This window comes from Hyperolius riggenbachi, chromosome 7 (assembly GCF_040937935.1).
Source record: "Hyperolius riggenbachi isolate aHypRig1 chromosome 7, aHypRig1.pri, whole genome shotgun sequence".
NCBI lineage: Eukaryota > Metazoa > Chordata > Amphibia > Anura > Hyperoliidae > Hyperolius > Hyperolius riggenbachi.
Genome location: NC_090652.1, coordinates 140,138,502 through 140,155,529, shown reverse-complemented (window position 1 = coordinate 140,155,529; position 17,028 = coordinate 140,138,502). Strand labels below are relative to the sequence as shown.

The 17,028-nt window shown below is 47.5% G+C and overlaps 1 protein-coding gene across 5 annotated transcripts in view; it reads left to right on the top strand.

The window, feature by feature from the left end:
• The window catches only part of LOC137524618 (uncharacterized), a 571,079-nt gene that overhangs the window by 157,397 nt on the left and 396,654 nt on the right, over nucleotides 1-17,028 (top strand). For all 5 annotated transcript variants that reach the window (XR_011022737.1, XR_011022738.1, XM_068244694.1 and 2 more), the window contains exon 9: nucleotides 5,938-6,041. Coding sequence is in view for 3 of the 5 variants with exons in the window: in XM_068244694.1 (XP_068100795.1) it covers nucleotides 5,938-6,041 (104 nt within the window). In the remaining 2 variants the exon portion in view is untranslated. The remainder of the gene's footprint in view (nucleotides 1-5,937; nucleotides 6,042-17,028) is intronic.

Genomic DNA, 17,028 nt, shown 5'->3' with positions numbered 1-17,028 from the left:
AGAGTCTAGGCCATAGGAAGGAACTTACTTCTGGGCAGTACTCCTTACTGCTCCTGCACCTCCTCCTGAGGTGCCGTTCTTGAAGTATATTGTTACACCAAACACTCTTACTACTCAGGTGTCCAGAGGTTAGTAGATATATCTGATTATCGGTGATACTACAGATCATCTATAATCGGGCATATTCTGCATTCTCGGTGATACTGCAGATCACCGGTAATCAGACCCTCTCTGTGTTACACCGATCATTACAGAACTCCAGACCTAAAAAAACAATATGGACGCACGCACTGACCGTCTGGGCGCACTTGCCACCTCGGTGGATAACATCAACCAAGTGCTGGGTACTCACCAAGCATTTATTGATGCCCTATCAGGGTCTGTACAAACCCTCCAGACGTCAGTGGATGAGATGCGATCCCCTACTAGCGTTGACATACGTATGCCCGTACCCGAAAGATTTTCTGGCCACAGATCTGACTTTCGTAATTTTAGGAGTAGAGTGTTATCCTATTTCGAGTTGAGACCCCGATCTTCAGGAACCGAGGCCCAAAAGGTCACATTTATCTGGTGACTCCTTGTTATCTGGTGACTCCCAGACATGGGCATACAGTTTGCCCACCGGAGATTTAGCCCTTACCTCTGTAGAGGAATTCTTTAAAGCCATAGCTGTAACTTACGACGATCCGGACCTTGCCTCGACTTCTGATCGGAAGCTCAAGCTCTTGCGTCAAGGCAAAGATCCGGTCGAAGATTATGCAGCGGAATTTAGGAGGTGGTCAGTTACAGCTAGGTGGGACACTTATGCCTTATTAGATTTCTTGTTTCTTGTCAGGGCTGTCCGATGAGGTCTCTGATCTGATGCTAAGTCAGCCTGAGCCCAGAACAGTCGACGAGGCCACCTTAGTGGCCATTCGAATCAACCGCAGGCTGCACTATCAAAAACAGACCAGGGGTAGTCACCGTGTTAGAGTGGTCTCTTATGCAGCAACCCCAGGGACCCCTCCTCCTGCTGTCTCGTCTCCTCCCGTCTTGCCTCCACCCGTGCCAATGCAGATTGGTCGGTCTAGGCTGTCCCAGGTGGAGCGAAGATGGAGGATGACTGAACAACTGTGTCTGTACTGCGCTGAAGGGGGAAATAGAGTACAGAATTGTCCTAATAAGCCGGGAAACGCTACCGCCTAGGAGTTGTAGGGGGTAACACCCTAAGCGTACGTCTCTTACCCCAAGAGGATAAACGGTTACTCCTCCCTTGTACAGTTACATGGGAGGATAAAACCGAGATCACTGAAGCCTTTATTGATTCAGGCTCTGAGGCTAATTTTATGGATTTTGAATTTGCTAAGAAATTGGGTATTCCGATCGCCCCAGTAAAATCACCCATTCAGGTTACGGCAGTAGATGATTCCCCTTTGCAAAAAGATCATCCGCTGTCTCGGACACCGGAGGTGGGAATCACTATAGGGGTACTACATACAGAGAAACTGCAGTTTTTTGTATTACACATGACATCCTCCACTATCATCTTAGGGATTCCCTGGTTGCACCTTCACTCCCCACAGATCAATTGGGCCACCGGTCAGCTAACGAGTTGGTCAGATCACTGTGTTCAACATTGCTTAGGGAGGGTGACTTTGGGCCAAACCAGGATGCATGTGGAAGGGGTACCCGAGCAGTATTCGGACTATTCAGATGTGTTTTGTCCCAAGGCTGCTGATAAGTTACCTCCACATCGCCCTTTCGATTGCCCCATCGATCTCCGGTCTGGTTGTATGCCTCCTCGGGGCCATCTGTACAACTTGTCTGGGCCTGAAAAATTGGCCATGCAGGAGTATATCCGTGAAAATTTGGCTAAGGGCTTTATCCGCCCATCCCGATCGCCGGCCAGGGCAGGCTTCTTTTTCGTAAAGAAAAAAGACGGGGGCCTGCGGCCGTGCATTGATTACCGGGGCCTGAATAAAATCACAGTGAAGAATCGCTATCCGTTACCCTTAATAGACGATTTATTCACGCAGGTCAACGACGCTAAGATTTTTTCGAAGTTAGATTTACGAGGGGCATACAACCTGGTACGAATTAGAGAGGGCGATGAGTGGAAAACGGCCTTTAACACACCCGACGGGCATTACGAGTACCTAGTGATGCCCTTTGGGTTGTGTAATGCCCCGGCCGTTTTCCAAGAACTCATCAATGAGGTCTGAGGTCTTCAGAGAGGTGTTGGGGAGATTCGTTTTAGTTTATCTGGACGATATACTTATTTTTTCCAACAACCTCTCTGAGCATAGGATCCATGTTAGATTTGTGTTAGACAAACTGAGACAGAACTTGCTCTACGCTAAATTGGAAAAGTGTATATTCGAGGTAACATCTGTCGCTTTCTTGGGGTACATAATTTCCACCTTGGGCTTGTCTATGGACCTTGCCAAAGTCTCCGCTGTTCTAGAATGGCCTCAGCCGGTTGGGTTGAAGTCTCTTCAGCGGTTTTTAGGCTTTGCAAATTACTATAGAAGGTTCATAAGGGGGTACTCCACAGTCATTTCGCTCCTCACCAGTCTCACAAAGAAAAAGGCGGATACCACTCACTGGTCCCCTGAGGCTTTTCAGGCGTTTTCTACCTTGAAGGAATTGTTCTGCTCGGCCCCCATCCTAAGACATGTGGATACTTCCTTTCCTTTTGTTGTTGAGGTAGACGCCTCGGAGGTCGGAGTGGGGACTGTGCTGTCTCAGCGGTCAGGCTTGCAGGGTAGATTGCATCCGTGCGCCTACTTTTCTCGTAGGTTCTCCCCAGCAGAGATAAACTATGATATAGGCAACAGGGAGCTCTTAGCCATTAAACTGGCCTTCAAAGAGTGGCGTCATTGGTTAGAAGGAGCAGAACATACGATCACGGTTTACACTGATCACAAAAATCTGGAATACATCGAGGGGGCTAAAAGGTTGAGCCCTCGTCAGGCTCGATGGTCCCTGTTTTTCTCAAGATTCAGATTTATTATTACGTACACTCCGGGTAGCAAGAATACCAAGGCAGATGCCCTCTCCAGGTGCTTTGAACCAGAGACAGCACAGCCCTCTGTTCCTGAGACCATTGTCCCACAAAGATTGGTGCTAGCTACAACTGAAACTTTGGAAGACTGGAAGGAGACTTTAAGTCCCTTCCAGCAGGACATCCCGGAAGGGAAGCCGGGTGGGGTTATGTTTATTCCGCTACCATTCCGTCTCCAGGTCTTGGAGATGTTCCATTCGCACAAGAATGCGGGACACCCTGGGACATCTAGAACACAAGATCTCGTGGCCAGGTGTGCGTGGTGACCTTCTCTGGCAGCGGACTGCAAAGAGTTCGTTAGGGAGTGTGCGGTTTGTGCAAAAAGTAAGCCCTCCCGGCGGGCACCTGTAGGTATGTTGCAGCCTTTGCCCACCCCGAGTGAGCCGTGGACCCACTTGTCCATGGATTTTGTGGGTGAGCTTCCCAGGTCTCAGGGCATGTCGGTCATTTGGGTGGTAGTCGACCGCTTCAGCAAAATGGCCCATTTTGTGCCCTTGAAAGGACTCCCCTCGACCCAGGAATTGGCCGACTTGTTCATCATCCACGTTTTCCGGCTGCATCACATTCCAGAAAACATAGTGTCAGATCGGGGAGTCCAATTCATTTCTAGATTCTGGAGGGCATTTTGTGACCAAATGGGCATGAAGCTGTCATTTTCGTCAGGCTACCACCCACAGACCAATGGTCAGACTGAAAGAGTTAATCAGTCATTGGAGCAATTTCTGAGGTGTTACGTTGCCGAGGCGCAGAATGACTGGGTCAAATTTCTGCCCTTCGCAGAATTTGCACAAAATAATTTAAAGAGTTCTTCCTCTGGATTCTATCCGTTTCAGGTAGTGAATGGTAGATTGCCCAAGTTCTCCCCATTGCCAGTGGCCTCCACTCCGTTTCCAGCTCTGGAGGCCTGGCAAAAGTCTTTTAAGGACATTTGGTGGACTGTGAGAAACAATTTGGAAAAGGCGTTTCAGAGTCCAAAGGGTCAAGCTGACAAGAGACGTTCCTTAGAGTGGAGGTTCCAACCAGGAGATTTGGTTTGGGTGTCCACACGTCACTTGACCCTGAAGCAGCCTTCAGACAAGTTGGGCCCCAGGTTTGTAGGTCCATTTCCGGTAGGTAAAAGAATCAACAATGTCACTTATGCCATTGATCTTCCGGTCAGCATGCGTGGCGTGAGATTCTTTCATGTGTCCCTACTCAAGCCAGCAGTCCATGTGGGTCCCACCCCTCCTCCTCCTGTGATGGTAGATGACCGAGAAGGGAGTTCCATGCCCTACACCCTGAGAAGCCTGGAAGGAGCTGTCCGGAGTCCGCGCGTCGGGGGGGTACTTTAAATGAATTAGGATGATTGTAAGATTTAACTAGTGTGTTAGTGTGTGAGGAGGGCTGTGTGCCCAGGGTTCTTTATAGCATGTTATAAGTTTATTCAATGTCTCTTTCTTTAGTTTTCTTTTCTACCTGTATTTTCAATTGTATTTTGGTTGTCCTTTGACCTTACCTTTTGCTGCAAGATCGAGATAAAGACACTGTACTTGCCAATTAATAATAGGAACTTGTAAAGAAACGCGGAAAAGCCGCCGCTTCTACTCAGAGCAAGGCGGCTGTTTCCGCGGATAGCATGGCGGAACGCGGAAAAACCGCCGCGTCTGACGGCGCACATGGACCTGGCACTGACAATTTGTCCCAGCGCGGGGAGACCGCCGCCGCCGCCTATGCGGGTAGCGGTGCGGCCAACCCCGCGCATGGCTCTGCAGGGACATTGCAAGACTCGACAGGTGTGGCTGGGACCAGTAGTCCACCTAGATTCTGAATGACACGTGTGCGCGCGGAGAGGCAGAGCTTATATGGCAGACAGAAAAGGGTCAGCTGACCAAGCCGGTCAGCTGACAACTCTGCTTCTTTTCATTGGTCCAGCACTTCATTGGTCCAGCATTAAAAAACACAATCCAACACAGTGGATATAAATCCACTGTGTTGGATTGTGTTTTTAATGTTTTTTTTTAAATTATTATTGTTATTGGGATACATGCTTCAATTAATAAATTACAGTATCTACTCTAACAATTGTGTAGTTGAACCTGGCTGATTGACAATTTTTAAAGAAACTGTACATCTGATTTAAATAAGGTAACCTTGTTTTATTATGACAATCTGAATTGTGGACCTCATGTGATGCCCAGGCAAGCTGCAAAATGTTGTTTGTGTTTTCCTGTTAAAACCAAATAAAATCTTTTTGAAATAGAAAAATTCACTATAGACTTCGTAGCTGTATTGTCTTTAGTCTAACATTGTTTAGTCCAACTAATTATTTTATTTCAGGTTATGGTGAACACTGCAAAGTTACAGCACAGAGTGTTTTTTATGTATCTCCCTGGGACATAATGCAGAGATCTCCACTGTAGCAATCCTTTACATTGTATTACATCTGAAATCACTACTGACCTCTTAAAACATTATCATTTATTTATTTTGTTGTGTGGCTTACCAAATCTGTGTTTATTATTGATTTATAAAGCTTCAGCATATTCTGTGGTGCTGTACAAAGTAAGAAACAAACATGGGGTATAAAATAATAAAGACAGTGGTATAAAGGGATATACGAAATACAGAATTGTTAATTAAAGTAACAAAATTTATATAAATAGATGTGTAACAAATTCCAAGACAGAAAAGAGTGAGAGAACCCGGCCCTTGCGAGCTTAAAAGAGAAATGGGGGGGGGGGGGTTGGGGGAGAAACAAGAGGTGGGGTATTATTTTCTGTATTCTTTTACTGGTAGTCTTTTTCAAAGCTATTTTCCTAACAGCTCTACTGCTATAACATAAGAATCCCTTGTTTAAAGTTGCAGTGTTTAAATATGACTGAGTAAACTATGTTTAATGTGTTTCCTTTTTTTAGACCACAAACCTCTTTGTGAATTTGGTATATGAACTAAGGCTACTCACATCAGATGCCTTGTCTGAGCTCTGGCAAAAATCTTCATTCAAATGCAGAGATAATTGGTATGTAAAGGTTCTTTTTATCTTGAGGGTTTTTTTTACTACTGTTTTCATTTCATTGTTTTTTATTATTCAGTCGTGTCCGACTCTCAGGCCTGGAACCCACTAGCAGTAGATTACTAAGCCATTTCTAAGTGCTTGTGATTTGAAAAGCTCTTCCTAATGAAATTTGATGGGTGTGTTTCCACTTGAGGCATGTGATTGTATGAAAATCCCCCAAAGCAGTGCATTAGCAAGAGCTTTTCAAATCACTAGCGCTTAGAAAAGGCCGCTAATGGGTTTGAGCCCTCATGGACCATAGCACGGCAGGCCCCTCTATTCTCTACTGCCTCTGGAAGCTTGTCCAAGTTCATGTTTGTTACTAGAGATGGCCTGAATGGTTCGCCAGCGATCGGTTCCCGGCGAATTTCAGTGGTTCGCGTTCGCCCACGAACGAGAACTTTATGGCGGTTCGATTCGCCTCCTATACTACATAATTAGGGTCAACTTTGACCCTCTACATCACAGTCAGCAGGCACATTGTAGCCAATCAGGCTACACTCCCTCCTGGAGCCGCTCTCCCCCTTATAAAAGGCAGGCAGTGTCAGGCATTGGACTCACTTGTCTGCCTGCATTAAAAAAGAAGGGAAAGCTGCTGCAGACTCTCATAGGGAAAGCTTAGTTAGGCTCTTGTAGACTTCTTAGCTTGCTCCTTGCTGATTCTTATTGCTAAAAAAGCACCCCTCAACAGCTCTTTTGAGAGCTAATCTTTTTCTTGTGATCCAATTTTTTTTTGTGTGTGTCTGTCCCACTGACACTTGTTTTGCATAGACAGCCTTGGTAATTCCTACTGTGTGTGCCACTGCCAGCCAGGCCCAGCACATTCAGTGACTACCTGTGTGTGTGTGTGTGTGTGTGTGACAGGTGCACATTGTAATACCCATCACTACATATGCATACCTGTTGTTCACAGTGCACCCACCTACCTACGTGAGCGCACGCAGTGTCACTGTGCCTGTCTGGTACCTGTCTGTAAGTGACAGGTGCACATTGTAATACCCATCACTGCATATACCTACTACCTGTTGTTCACTTCAGTGCACCCACCTACCTACGTGAGCGCACGCAGTGTCACTGTGCCTGTCCGGTACCTGTCTGTGTGTGAAAGGTGCACATTATAGTACCCATCACTACATATACATACCTGACAGTCACTGTTCTATCATTGAGCTTCCACAGTCCGAATTATTCAGCTTTAGCTTCAGCATTGCTCCTTCTAATGAACAGTCAGGGTAATTTCTTTAAGGATTAACTGATTGGAACTTTTTGCTGTCCAAATGACTCTCAAAAGTCTTCTCCAGCACCACAATTTGATGGCATCGATTCTTTGGTGCTCAACCTTCCTTATGGTCCAACTCTCACAACCATTACACTAATTACATTAATTATTACTAAAATAACTACAGTACTTCCCTAAGGTTATCACAAGAAAAACAATTGAAAACTATCTACTAAAGGGAGTAGGAACTGTAGCACTCACTTTTTTTGCAGAATTTACAAAAACTACAGAAACTAACACAAAATAATTTACATACCTTATTGTCCCGCTTACAACATTAGGAAGCCAATTAAATGTCTAGCATATTTAGTATTGTCAGTAGGTGGGTGCGGTGCCGCACCAGATATCACCTTGGAAGGGGTGACACTCAGACTGGGTAAAAATGACTGAAGCTCCAGCCTCTGGCCACAATTAAAAAAGGGACATGGTGAGGAGGCTTGACTTCTTTCCGCCCTACCTCTTCTAGGGCCCCCTCTTGTGCTTCTCCCAGTATAGGCAGCTGCAGAGTAAGTGTAGCAGAGGTGTTTGAGATAAGCATCTCACCATCTCCAGTGCCATGTCTCTGCAGAAGCCGGCCACTTTCTTGTACCTGGCTCTTATGCACATCATGTGATCGCACGTGTCATGCAGGAGATCAGGACAGTGGAGAGCAGGTGCTGCTGCAGAGGATGCATGCAGGGCCGGCCCGCTCATGAGGCGGGGTGAAACTTTTGCCTCAGTCGGCAAATTTCCAGGGGCGGCACCCGCCCGTCCGTGGGTGCGGGGAGCCGGCCCGCCGAGCTGGAGGGGTAGCTGGCAGGACGGGGGTATTGGGCCAGCGGCGGGGAGGGGTGTCGGACCCCCCCCTCCCTCGCCTGGGTCCCCCGTCCTCCGCTCCCCTCCAGCCTAAATAGAAGCAGCCGTATGTGTAAGAGGCACGGGCGGGGAGACACTCACCTCCTCCTCGCTCCAGGACGCTGCAGGAAGTGACATCAGTGGAGCGCACGCTGGGAAGAGGTGAGTGTCCTCCCCGCCCGTGCCTCTTACACATACGGCTGCTTCTATTTAGGCTGGAGGGGAGCGGAGGATGGGGGACCCAGGCGAGGGAAGGGGGGGTCCGACCCCCCTCCCCGCCGCTGGCCCAATACCCCCGTCCTGCCAGCTACCCCTCCAGCTCGGCAGCCCCCCCGAGGGGGGGGGGGAGGGGCGGCGGTGACAATTTTTAAAAAATTTGCCTCAGGTGGCAAAAAGTCTAGGGCCGGCCCTGGATGCATGTACCCTGTGGCTGCCTATACTGGGTGAAAGTGCAAGGGGGGTGCAAGTGTATTGTTCACCTTCTTCCCCTACCTGCTGGAAGTTGCATTGTTGTGTTCCACATTGTCCCTTCTCCCTTGTCTACAGCAATAGTAGGTGACACTCTGGTATAGCAGAGTGAATTAGCTGCACAGCACTGATTTCCGCAGTCCCATCAATGTGTACATACCTTAATTTGATGGGTTAGTTCTGGCCACACTTGTTGTTTAAGAAAAGGGAAGGGCAAAGATATGCTGACTGCTAAGGATGGTCAGTGAGATGCAAGTTATTTAAGCTTTTGAAGAATGTTTATGCACATTTGTGCAGTTTGACAATGGGCCAATCCAGTTCCACCTTGACTGCATTCAGTTAGTTCATTTTCAAGGTGCAGATATTTGCATACAAAATGTGAATAATCCTGCACCAACTCAAAATTATTTGCATCTCACTGACCATCCCTTCTGACAATTTACTGGTAAATATTGCCCCTGATTCACTAAATGCCACTAAAAAGCCCAACTTGCTTTTTGTATATAACGCGAGTTGCGCTGTCCCCACTTGACAATTTTACCATTGATTACTGAATCAGGGTCATAATAGTAGATAGACACAGGATTGTGGATGACACAGGAGACCAGGGTTCAAATCTAGGCTCTTCCTGTTCAGTAAGCCAGCACCTATTCAGTAAGGAAACCTTGGGCAAGGCCCCCTAACACTGTTACTGCCTACTGAGCGTGCCCTAGTGGCTGCAGCTCTGGCACTTTGAGTCCACCAGGATAAAAGCGTGATGTAAATGTGCTGTTTCTTGTCATTATTACAAAAACATTGACTTTGATATGGGAGGAGGTCATTGAGGGAAGAGGGGGTGATCGCACCAGGTGACACCAACCCTAGTGACACCTCTGAACATGTTTTATTTTGGGAGTCAAGCCAGAGTACCTGAGGAAACTTTGCGAGAACACAAAAACTTAATGCAATCAACATCTTTATTGATGGATAAAACTTCAAAGCAAGATCTCTAATCACTTACCAGGAACCATTATTTTTTTTCATGTCTGGAAATTACACGTGATCATTCTCAATCCACTTAATACACTCCCAAGTATTTTAACTACATATTTTTAAACATTCATTCAGATACAATAATTATTTTAGCCTCACAGTGAACCTGAAGGTAAAATAAACTGATGAGCGAAGCAATAACACATTCCTTGAACCCTATTGTAACGATCGGTGTAACACAGAGAGGATCTCATCATCGGTGATCTGCAGTATCACCGAAAATACAGATATATTTCTAACCTCTGGACACCTCAGTAATATGAGTGCTTGGTGCAACAGTAATACTTTGATGAGAGCACCCGTATAGAGGGTGCAAGGCAGTAGGAGATACTGCTCAGAGAACAGGTTCCTTCCAATGGCCTGATGCTCCCCAAGGGGCGGAGCCAGGCTGAGAGTGGGAAGGACCAGAGAGTGAGTGACACTAATGGTGAAGTGTCACTGAAAGGTCTGTGAACTAACTCCAAACAGGGAAGATAGTTCTCGAGGTCGGACAGGCCAGGTCGGCAACAGACGGACAGATCAGATACAGAGACAGGAGACAGATTCGGAATCTTAAGACAAGCAGGGTTCAGCAACAGAGTATCAGATATAGCGAAGTACCAAATCAGAGATCAAGAGAGTGGTCAGGAAAGCAGGAAGTCATAACAGATAATAACAATGCCTAGTCTTAGGTGTGAGCTCCGTGATCATCAACACCCTGGAACTAGTCTGATATATAACAGAGTGATAATACAGTTCCCTAGTCTTGGGTGTGAGTTCCTTGATCATCAACACCCTGGAACTAGTCTGAAGTATAACAGAATGGTAATACAGTTCCCTAGTCTTGGGTGTGAGTTCCTTGATCATCAACACCCTGGAACTAGTCTGAAGTATAACAGATAATATCACAGATACTGACAAGGTCTGAGTGCTACCACGTAGTGATCGCAACGCCAGACACCAGAGAAATGACCAGCACCCAGTATATATACACAAGCGCTCTCCGGCGCCACCCCTAAGTGCTGGACCAATGAAACCTGATAGAATTGTCAGCTGATCGGCTGGATCAGCTGACACCCTTCTGACTGTCATAAAGGCTCTGCCTCTCAGCGCGCGCGCGCGTCCTTCTGAACCTGTGTGGACTATCAGTCTCAGCCACACCAGATATGTGTTGTAATGTATCTGCTGGTTTGAACGTGGGGCCAGCCGCACCGCTGTCAGAGCATGCGGCAGTTTCCCCGCGTTCAGCCATACTGATAGTGGTAGGCCCATGCGTGCAAACCGCCGCGTTGGACGCCTAATCCGCCGCCTTGTTCACTGTGCATGCGGCGGTTTCTCCGCGCTCCGTCAGGCTAGTGGATGCAGGCCCATGCGCGCAAGCTGCCATGTTGGATGCGGAATTAGCCGCCTTACTCTGAGTACTCGCGGCGGCTTTTCCGCGTTTTCTCACAGTACCCCCCTTGAGGAGTGGACTCCGGACAGCTCCTACCCGGTTTCTCAGGATATAAAGCGTGGAACTCCCTCCTTAATTTATCCGCATGCATGCGACACTCAGGTACCCATGTTCTCTCCTCAATACCATACCCTTTCCAGTGAACTAGATACTGCACTGAGTTCTGTACAACACGTGAGTCTAGAATCTTTTCTACTTCGTACTCAGGTTGGTCATCTACCATCACAGGAGGAGGAGAAGTGGAACCTACATGAACTGCAGGTTTAAGCAGGGCCACATGAAAGGATCTTACACCACGCATGCTGGCAGGGAGATCAATGGCATAAGTAACATTGTTGATCTTCCTGGTCACTGGAAAAGGGCCCACAAATCTGGGTCCTAACTTGGGCGAGGGCTGTTTCAGGGTCAAATGACGCGTGGACACCCAGACCAAGTCTCCTGGCCGGAACTTCCACTCTAAGGAGCGTTTTTCTTGTCAGCTTGACCTTTCTGACTTTGAAAAGCCTTCTCCAAATTATTTTTCACGATCCCCCAAATGTTCTTAAATGACTTTTGCCAAGCCTCCAAAGCTGGAAACTGAGTGGAAGCTACTGGCAGTGAGGAGAACTTAGGCAACTTTCCAGTTACCACCTGAAACAGAGAAAATCCAGAGGAAGAGCTTTTCAAATTATTGTGCGCAAATTCTGCAAACGGCAAGAACTTGACCCAATCATTTTGCGCATCCGCAACAAAACACCTTAGAAACTGTTCCAATGACTGATTAATTCTCTCAGTCTGACCATTGGTCTGTGGGTGGTAGCCCAACGAAAATGACAGTTCCATGCCCATTTGATGACAAAATGCCCTCCAAAATTTGGAAACAAATTGGACTCCCCGATCTGACACAACGTTTTCCGGAATGCCATGTAGCCGGAAAATGTGGATGATGAAAAGATCGACCAACTCCTGGGCCGAGGGGAGTCCTTTCAGGGGCACAAAATGGGCCATTTTACTGAAACGGTCGACTACCACCCAAATGACCGACATGCCCTCAGACCTCGGAAGCTCACCCACAAAATCCATGGACAAATGGGTCCATGTTTCATTGCAAAGGGAGATAAATGGGTCCATGTTTCACTCAGGGTGGGCAAAGGCTGCAACGTTCCCACAGGTGCCAGATGGGAGGGTTTGCTTTTTGCACATACTGCACACTCTCTAACATACTCCTTGCAGTCAGTTGCCAATGAAGGCCACCAAGCACACCTAGCAACGAGGTCCTGTGTTCTGGTGGCCCCAGGATGTCCAGCATTTTTGTGGGAGTGGAACATCTGCAATATCTGGAGACGAAATGGCAGTGGTACAAACATCACCCCTTCAGGCTTTCCTTCAGGGACATCCTGCTGGAAGGGACTTAAAGTCTCCATCCAGTTTTTCCAGGTCTCTGTGGCTGCCAACACTACTCTCTGTGGGATAATAGTCTCTGGGTCTGAGGGCTGTGCTGTCTCTGGCTCAAAGCATCTGGACAAAGCATCCGCATTAATGTTTTTACTACCCAGAGTGTACGTAATTACAAATCTGAATCTCGAGAAAAACAGTGACCACCGAGCCTGACGAGGACTCAATCTCTTTGCCCCCTCAATGTATTCCAAATTTTTGTGATCAGTGTAAACGGTAATCGTATGTTCTGCTCCTTCTAGCCAATGACGCCATTCTTCGAAGGCCAATTTAATGGCTAGGAGCTCCCTGTTGCCTATATTGTAGTTTTTCTCTGCTGGTGAAAACCTACGAGAGAAATAGGCACACGGGTGTAATCTTCCCTGCAACCCAGAACGCTGAGACAGCACAGCCCCTACCCCGACCTCCGAGGCGTCCACCTCCACGATAAAGGGATAGGAGGTGTCGACGTGTCTCAAAATGGGTGCAGAGCAAAACAATTCTTTCAAAGTGGAGAAAGCAGCCAGAGCTTCGGGTGACCAGTGGTTGGTATCTGCCCCTTTCTTTGTGAGACTGGTGAGGGGTGCTATAACTGTGGAGTACCCCTTTATGAACCTTCTATAGTAATTAGCGAATCCTAAAAATCTCTGGAGAGATCTTAGTCCCACTGGCTGAGGCCATTCCAGGACAGCAGAGACTTTGGCAGGATCCATAGAAAGGCCCGAGGTGGAAATTATGTACCCCAGAAAAGTGACAGATGTTACCTCAAAAATGCATTTCTCCAATTTAGCATAAAGCATGTTCTGTCTTAACTTGTGCAGCACAAATTTGACATGAGCCCTGTGCTCAGAGAGGTTATCTGAGAAGATTAGTATATGATCCAGATATACCAGAACAAATTTACCAAACACCTCCCTGAATACTTCATTAATGAGTTCCTGAAAGACGGCTGGGGCGTTACACAACCCGAAGGGCATCACCAGGTACTCGTAATGCCCATCGGGTGTGTTAAAGGCCGCTTTCCACTCACCGCCCTCTCTGATCCGCACCAGGTTGTATGCACCCCGCAAATCCAATTTCGAGAAAATCTTAGCATTGGTGACCTGAGTGAATAAATCGTCTATCAAAGGCAATGGATAGCGATTTTTTTACTGTAATTTTATTCAGGCCCCGGTAATCAATACATGGCCGAAGGCCTCCGTCTTTTTTCTTTACAAAAAAGAAACCTGCTCCGGCAGGCGACCAGGAAGGGCGAATGAAACCCTTGGCTAAGTTTTCACGGATGTACTCTCGCATGGCCACTTTTTCCGGCCCAGACAAATTGTAGAGATGACCTCTAGGGGGCATACAACCAGATCGGAGATCGATGGGGCAATCGAAGGGGCGATGTGGAGGTTGTTTATCTGCAGCTTTGGGACAAAACACATCTGAAAATTCCGAATATTGTTCCGGTACTCCCTCCACATGAATCCTGGTCTGACCCAAGGTCACCCTCACTAAACAATGACGAAAGCAATGGGCTGACCAGCTTGTTAGCTGACCAGTGGCCCAATTAATCCGAGGGGAGTGAAGGTGTAACCAAGGCATGCCAAGGATGATAGTGGATGTTGTCATGTGTAACACAAAAAAATGCAACTTCCCCCTATGCAGCACCCCATAGTGACTCCCACCTCTGGTGTCTGAGACAGAGGACAGCTACGTTGCAGGGGGGAGTCATCCACTGCCGTAACCTGGATAGGTGGTGTTACCGGGGTGAGCGGAATACCCAATTTTTTAGCAAATTCGTAATCCATAAAATTAGCCGCTGAGCCCGAATCAACGAAGGCCTCAGTGACTTCAGATTTATCTTCCCATGCAATCGTACAAGGAAGAAGGAACCTTTTATCATCTAGGGGTAAAAGTTGTATGCCTAGGGTATTACCCCCAACTACTCCTAGGCAGTAGCGTTTCCCGATTTCTTAGGGCAATTCTGTACTCTATGACCCCCCTCTGCACAATAAAGGCACAACTGCTCTGAAATCCTGCGTCTCTGCTCCACCTGAGACAACTTTGACCGACCAATCTGCATCGGCTCGGGTGGAGGCGAAACGGGAGGAGGTGGAGTCACAGGAGGCGCAGCGTAGGACACCATCTTCACATGGTTTCTACCCCGGGTCTGTCTCTGATAGCGTAGCCTACGGTCGATCCTGATGGCCGATGAAATGGCCTCATCAATGGTCTTAGGTTCAGGATGACTTAACATAAGATCAGAGACCTCATCTGACAACCCTGATAAGAAACAGTCTAACAGGGCAAAGGTGTCCCACCTGGCTGATACTGACCACCTTCTGAATTCAGCAGCATACTCCTCGACCGGACTCTTGCCTTGACGTAATAACTTAAGCTTCCGCTCAGAAGTCGAGGCAATGTCTGGATCATCGTAAATTATTGCCATAGCTTTAAAAAATTCATCTACAGAGGTGAGGGCTAAGTCTCCAGCGGGTAGACTGTACGCCCAGGTCTGAGAATCGCCTGATAACAAAGTCTTAATAAATGTGACCCTTTGGGCCATAGTTCCTGAAGATCTAGGTCTCAACTCAAAGTATGATAACACTCTACTCCTAAAATTTTGGAAATCAGATCTGTGACCAGAAAATTTTTCAGGTACAGGCATACGTATGTCTGTGCTAGGAGGAGATCGCACTTCGTCCACAGCCGTCTGGAGGGTTTGTAAAGACCCGGACAAAGCGTCAATTAACGCCCGGTGATTACCCAGCACTTGGTTGATGGTATCCACCGAAGTGGTAAGTGCGCCCAGACGGTCGGTGTGTGCGTCCATTTGCATTTTTGGTCTGGCGTTCTGTAACGATCGGTGTAACACAGAGAGGATCTGATCATCGGTGATCTGCAGTATCACCGAAAATACAGATATATACCCGATTATTGATGATCTGCAGTATCACCGATAATCAGATATATTTCTAACCTCTGGACACCTGAGTAATATGAGTGTTTGGTGCAACAGTAATACTTTGATGAGAGCACCCGTATAGAGGGTGCAAGGCAGTAGGAGATACTGCTCAGAGAACAGGTTCCTTCCGATGGCCTGATGCTCCCCAAGGGGCGGAGCCAGGCTGAGAGTGGGAAGGACCAGAGAGTGAGTGACACTAATGGTGAAGTGTCACTGACAGGTCTGTGAACTAACTCCAAACAGGGAAGATAGTTCTCGAGGTCGGACAGGCCAGGTCGGCAACAGACGGACAGATCAGATACAGAGACAGGAGACAGATTCGGAATCTTAAGACAAGCAGGGTTCAGCAACAGAGTATCAGATATAGCGAAGTACCAAATCAGAGATCAAGAGAGTGGTCAGGAAAGCAGGAAGTCATAACAGATAATAACAATGCCTAGTCTTAGGTGTGAGCTCCGTGATCATCAACACCTGGAACTAGTCTGATATATAACAGAGTGATAATACAGTTGCCTAGTCTTGGGTGTGAGTTCCTTGATCATCAACACCCTGGAACTAGTCTGAAGTATAACAGAATGGTAATACAGTTCCCTAGTCTTGGGTGTGAGTTCCTTGATCATCAACACCCTGGAACTAGTCTGAAGTATAACAGAATGGTAATACAGTTCCCTAGTCTTGGGTGTGAGTTCCTTGATCATCAACACCCTGGAACTAGTCTGAAGTATAACAGATAATATCACAGATACTGACAAGGTCTGAGTGCTACCACGTAGTGATCGCAACGCCAGACACCAGAGAAATGACCAGCACCCAGTATATATACACAAGCGCTCTCCGGCGCCACCCCTAAGTGCTGGACCAATGAAACCTGATAGAATTGTCAGCTGATCGGCTGGATCAGCTGACACCCTTCTGACTGTCATAAAGGCTCTGCCTCTCAGCGCGCGCGCGTCCTTCTGAACCTGTGTGGACTATCAGTCTCAGCCACACCAGACGTGTTGTAATGTATCTGCTGGTTTGAACGCGGGGCCAGCCGCACTGCTGTCAGAGCATGCGGCGGTTTCCCCGCAATCAGCCATACTGCTAGTGGTAGGCCCATGCGTGCAAGCCGCCGCGTCGGACGCGGAATCCGCCGCCTTGTTCACTGGGCATGCGGCGGTTTCTCCGTGCTCCGTCAGGCTAGTGAATGCAGGCCCATGCGCGCAAGCTGCCATGTTGGACGCGGAATTAGCCGCCTTACTCTGAGTACTCGTGGCGGCTTTTCCGCGTTTTCTCACACCTATATTCTTATCTGTGGGTTTTAAGAGTTAATAATCTAGGCGTAAAGATTTTACTGTGTTATTAACATATGCTGCTGCTTTGCATGTATTCAGCTCCCATACACAGTAACAATGACCTATTTTTGTCGGAGCCACACAAGTTTAAAGCAAACCTGTGAACACAAAAAACCTAACTAAATAGAGGAAAGCCTTTGGATGATCCAAAGGCTTCCAATGTCTTCCTCGACTCCACTGCTGCTGACCGGAACCCTCTTCACATCATC